This window comes from Primulina huaijiensis, chromosome 15 (genome assembly GCF_012295235.1).
Source record: "Primulina huaijiensis isolate GDHJ02 chromosome 15, ASM1229523v2, whole genome shotgun sequence".
Classification (NCBI taxonomy): Eukaryota; Viridiplantae; Streptophyta; class Magnoliopsida; order Lamiales; family Gesneriaceae; genus Primulina; species Primulina huaijiensis.
The window spans coordinates 5329202-5335292 of NC_133320.1; the positions used below are offsets into that span (position 1 = coordinate 5329202).

The window sequence follows — 6091 nt, forward strand, 5'->3', positions numbered from 1 at the left end:
TAAAACAAACTCATAATCAATAAAAGTTGTATGGTCAACACTGCCAACCATGACGGAATTTTTTGTGACTTCTCGAAAATCAATTATTGTTATACATATTTTAATATTCAAATGACCAAAGAAAGTATCTGGAAACTCAAAGTAGGTACTTTGTAAGTCAAAATAAGTACTTATTCCAAAAAACTTATAACAATAAAACACAATCGGTTGATTTGTTTCTAACAACTAAAACAGATAATCAATCACATAAAATACATGACATGTGAGCAACAATACACTCATATTCATGCAAACACAAATCCACTATTTGTTTGACCATATAAGTTAGAACACAAATATCTCAAGAATTCTAAATAAGTAGATAGGTCGAACAACAACACTATCACATTCATTAATTACATATAAAAACGATAATCAGAATATCATTTTTCTATAAATTGAATTTCATATCCATTTAAACTTGATTTTCAAAATTACTAAAACGAAAGGAACTGACTTATACTACTGATCTTGACCTTGAATCACCTTTTTTTGAAGTCAGAAGAGAAGATGATAGATCGAACAGATGGATTTGCTTGGTGTAGGGGCCAATGGATTTGCTTGAGAGGACCGATGAATTTGGTTGAAAGACATTATGTTTATATATTTATGTAAATAACAAGGGGTAAAAACACAAATTTGATTGTGTAGGGAGCTAAAACTATATTTTGATTATTATATATATTAATTCCCAAATTATATTTCATAGGAATCGAATTCTAAAACAGACATTGACAGAGATATTTTACTTTAAATTTTCTTCATTACAACGCTTAAAGTAAATCCACCAGGTGTATGTCTACATCCGAATGTATTTTTAAGAGTATTCTTGAATCATTCATCCTTCAAAATTCCGGTGTTCTTTGAGACCAGATTACATCTATCTGGTTAACACATAAACGAAAAGTCTTTTAAAAAATAGATTTTTTGTTTTTATTTTTTCAGCATTCGAAGTAAATTGAATTTCATTATAAAAATAAAATTCAAAATATAACTGGAAATAAGTACTGGGATCCGGCCCATCTATAAGCTCTAATTCGGCCCAATTATTGGCCTGCTAACAAATGGCGGACACCTGGCCCATATTAGTTAAAAGNTAAAATAAAGTAAAATATATAATTTTGTAATTTAATTTGCCAATAATTATTTCTCCTAAAATTTAACTTTGTTCAGTATATTATGTTTTAATTCAAAGCCAATTCAAGATTCTATTCCTTCTCGGGCATGGACAAAGATTATGTTTTTAAATATTTTTTTCAAAGATATATTCAAGTTCGAGCGAATTTTTTTTAAAAAAATTGCGTCAATCTCCTCTGAAACGAATTCGACTTGGTTTAGATTCAAAACCGAGTATGAACTAAAAAGGACTAAAAAAATTATTTTTCCGTGAACAAAAAATAGACTCAAAAATTTTCCCGTCATATTATCTTCCGGAAATTTACTTAATGTTGATTGATAGTGTTAATGCTATAAATTGTAGCGACTCTAAACTAAATAGTTAGATTGCACGTTTTATTATATGCATATGAATTATATGTCATATTTTGAATTTGACTTATCTTTCCACAATTAAGCAAAAGTTGTAAATCTAAGTTTTCCATTGATGAAATTTGTGACAAATATAACCATAATAATAACATAACATTATTATTTTTCACAAGTCCGTTTCACGGATAAAGATATATGAGATCATATCACAAGAGACATAGTAATTATTATTAACTAACTAAAATAAAGAGTAAATTTCCTATGTTCTCATAAATCTATATCAGTCAACTCAATCTATCTGGATTAAAAAATCATTTTTTTAGTATAAAAAGTGATTTTTTTAATATAAATTTTAGATTGTTTAGGAGATTCGTTCTACAAATTGAGTCGTAAAACAATTTAATATGAGTTTTTGTGTTAAATAAATAAGTCTTTCCATCCCAATAATAATAATAGTTAGTTTAATAAATAAACTAAATAAATAAAGTGCTTCCCTCCACAATACATCCATATCTGAAACCTCCCATATTCCTCCTCTTCTCTCTTTCTCCCGCTTCTACTTCCTCCTCCCCAATCAGATCTTCGATCGATTCCGACTTCGATTCTTCCCCCAATTCCTAATTCATCTCCTGCAATTTGTTTTCCCATTTCGAAAACCCCAAAAAATTCGAAACACGACGGTTTCTGGAAATGAGAATGAATTCTGAGTTCCAATAATTCATTCCCTCTCTGTTTCTTTCAGTCCTCGAGCCTTGAGAAAAATCCAATCATGCAACAGCAGAATTCGAGGAAAAAGTTCCCATTCTCCTCCATGAAGCCGCCGTTCGGAGGAAGCGGTGGCGGCGACTACCACCACTTCGATGATGTTGACGCTCATCGTCTCCAGCCTGATCAAGATTTCGATGAAGCCATCGTTGTGAAGACACCACTCGTGAGCCCTTTCATCCTTTGATTCCTTTACACAATTATGTTCAAAAGCGTTTTATCTTAGTTTGTGTGGTTTAAGTGGAGATAAGTGAATAAGGTCCCCCGTCTGAAATTACTGTGGTGCCATGATTTGTCTCTGGTTGTCGAATTTCAGATGATGAAATTTGATGTGAAATTCTGGGTTAAGTTATGATTTCCCGATCAAGTTCTTTCAAGTACGAAGGAGTCATATTTTTGTTGTTCAAGGGAATATCGGTAACCGAATTAAAATTGGGTTCTTTGGTTCATTAACTGTAAAGGTCTATACCAGTACATTTTGGTTTGTATTGCCTCGAGATTTCACTTTTTTTTTTGTTATTAGGCAGAACATTGAAGTGGTTTTTGGTCGGATTCTTCTATTGATGAGTACGGAAATATTTTTGTGCTGGTTTACTGATAACTCTAATTGCTTGGTTCAAGTGACATGAAAATGCAATCTTTCTGCTATTATGTGGAATGAGATGACTTTTGACATATTGTTTAGTTAAAAAAAATTTCTTTTGCAGCGAGTTTTATTGTATGAGGTGTTAAAAAAAGTCGAATAGTCCTAAGTCGCTTCTTTTATCATGAGGCGCATGAATCTGCTATAACTGAAATGGAGAAATCCATGGTTGTCCTTTATGTATCTTGATTGTGGTTTATTTATTTTCACTCCTCTAGCAATTAAAGCGAAAGAGTGGAACAGCGGACTTTGAAGCTAAATATGCTGAGAAAAACACGGGTTCTGGCAGTGTTGGGGTTGTTAAAGCACCATTACAGACTCCAGGAAAGGTGGGAAAAAATCCAAAGGTTCCGAGGACAATGAAGACCAATAAATCCGGATCTCCAATGACAAATATTGGTAATATTTACAACCATCAAATATCATGCTAAAATCAAATTTAGTAAATTGTAGTTCCGCCAATATCTCTCTTTTTGGAGCTAGAACTAGACCATATCGTGGTATATTTACTATGCAGGTTCTCCCTCGCACAATAATCTCAGTCAAGTTGGTCCCTGTCGATATGATAGCTCTCTGGGTAATGAAACTGTCTTTACTAATGCCAAGACTTCCTCTTTAGTTCCAATTTATTCCTAGATACACTCATATCTTTTCATATGTATTTTCTCAAACCAGGTCTCTTGACTAAGAAGTTCATAAATCTGATTAAACACGCTGAAGATGGTATTCTTGATTTGAACAAGGCTGCGGGCACATTGGAGGTGCTTATTCCATCCAATTTAAAGCTTCACTCTCGACCAACTTTGGTAGCTGAAATTTTGTTGTTGCAACAGGTGCAGAAAAGGCGCATATACGATATAACTAACGTTCTTGAAGGCGTTGGGCTTATTGAAAAGAAACTCAAGAACAGAATCCAGTGGAAGTATGAAGCTTGCTCGTTACATTTCTAGATTTTCTTGAGGTTTTCATTATAGCGTTTCATTTGTTGTCAAAAGTCAATAACAAAATACAAGTTAATGATGGCTAGAGATTTCAATCAGGGGTGTAGACGTTTCAAGACCAGGAGAAGTCGATGAGAGTATTTCCAGTTTGCAGGTATGTCTATAAAAATGATAAAAAAATTTCACATAATGGAAACTCTATTACATTTCTTGGATTGTTCTCTTGGTACAACTTATTGTGAGATATATTTTTGAAATTGGATCGAAGTGAGCTTGGATCTTATTTTGAATTGGATCTTATTTTGAAAGACGATTAATAAGTTTGCAATGATTCTTTGCTACTCTGCAGGAAGACATAGAAAATTTGAATGTAGAAGAGCACGGATTGGATGATATGATAAGGTCATCCATCATATGGATTTTCAATAATTCTATACATTTTTCTGGTCACTCTTCAGCACAAATCCATTTGACACATTTCCTTTTATTCCAGAGAAATGCAGGAAAAACTGACGAGCCTCAGTGAAGATGTAAACAATCAGAAGTATAGTACTCGCCTATTTCTGTTAGATGAGCGATTTAAATTTCGTTCATATCCCTTGATGTTTGTGTGTGGCTTATTGTTTTTTAGGTGGCTTTTTGTTACCGAAGAAGATATAAAGAACTTGCCTTGCTTCCAGGTCTGCAATATAGTACCTATTTCAATCATTTTATTTCTGAAGAAGTTGAGACTGAAATGTGTTTATGTTCCCTCCACCAGAATGAGACGTTAATAGCAATTAAAGCTCCTCATGGTACTACTTTAGAAGTCCCGGATCCGGACGAGGTAATATTATTTTCCTTCCGGGTGAACAGTGACTGATCTCTACCCAAGCGACAATCCTTTTGAAGCAATTTTTGAGGCAATGTTAATTTCCTTCTACCAGGCTGTTGATTATCCACAGAGGAGATATAGAATTGTTCTTCGAAGCACCATGGGGCCGATAGATGTTTTCCTTGTCAGGTTTGTTTGTGTGCTCACCTCCCTTATTTGTTTCATTTTTACCTTTCCTGGACTGGTTAAGCCTGCCTCTCAAAAGGACGAATATTGGCCACCTGTTGTGTATTCTAAGGTATATAGTAATCTACTTTGGGTCGTCTTTGATTTTCTTTCTTATTATTTAATTTAGTCAATTTGAGGAAAAGATTGAGGAAATACATGCGGATGAACGACCAAGCATACCCAAAACATCAACTGCTAATGAAAATCCACTACCCACCAAGGAGAGCGGAGGGAATGAACTTGGTGTGGCCGGGATAGAACCCGAAAGAATGTTCCCAGATACAGGTTCAGCTCAGGATTTTGAAAGCAGCATCATGAAGATAGTACCTGAAGTCAGTGTAAGTCTTCCAATTGTATGAGAATTGAGAAGAACTTATTTTGATGAACTGCAGGACTAGTGTATGGACTTGTTCCCATGCTCTTTATTATATAGTGTATAGACTCGTATAGATTAATGTATTATATATGCATATAATTTCACCACCCAAATTCAAATTTTAGTTTCTCTTCAATATTCTAGGCAGGCTAATGCCCGGGCCCAAAATGATTTGAAGTCTAATAACAGTGCAATAACCACCTCATAAGTGGCTATAAATCCTTTGTTGTATTGCAGAATGATGCCGATTATTGGCTACTGTCAGATACAGATATAAGTATCACCGACATGTGGAGGACAGAACGTATCCTAACTCAAGTCCGGTACTTTCCATTTTGTTTGTTTTATAATCCTACTTTCTCAGAATATTTGGCTGCATTCCATGACTTTGTACAATAGCTGGGATTGACTGGAATAGCTTGAACCCAATTCCCGAAGCGTAATTCGAGTTCTCCATGAGTCAAATCCACTGCTTAGTACAACACCAACATATTATGGGGCCAACTCTTGTGGGATTGTTAAAATCCTGAGGATACAGACTTCTCGTCGCTGCTGCTGCGAGCTTAGTATGAAGATCCAAGGTTGTTTCGGCATGTTAATAAAGGGGATCAAGTATTGGATGTACTGTATTGTTCTGAATTATAATCCTGGTCGAATAAATTATGTAAGCTAAGCCAGAAGAATATAGCATCTGTATATATTGTTAGGTCCGATTATTCGATTGTATCTCATTTAGAGAATAACATTGGCGCTTTGGAATATATTATTATTTTTATTTTATTCTTCAGAAATGACCA

General features: G+C 34.3%; 1 protein-coding gene across 1 annotated transcript; it reads left to right on the forward strand.

The window, feature by feature from the left end:
• The first annotated feature begins 2042 nt into the window (after positions 1-2042).
• Positions 2043-6091, forward strand: LOC140958315 (transcription factor E2FB-like). The gene is made up of 14 exons (XM_073415730.1): positions 2043-2458; positions 3154-3334; positions 3453-3512; positions 3611-3696; positions 3769-3857; positions 3976-4030; positions 4226-4278; positions 4370-4420; positions 4508-4556; positions 4637-4702; positions 4803-4879; positions 5046-5256; positions 5532-5598; positions 5694-6091. Exons 1-14 carry the CDS (start codon positions 2297-2299, stop codon positions 5735-5737), a joined length of 1251 nt encoding a protein of 416 aa, XP_073271831.1. The 5' UTR covers positions 2043-2296; the 3' UTR covers positions 5738-6091.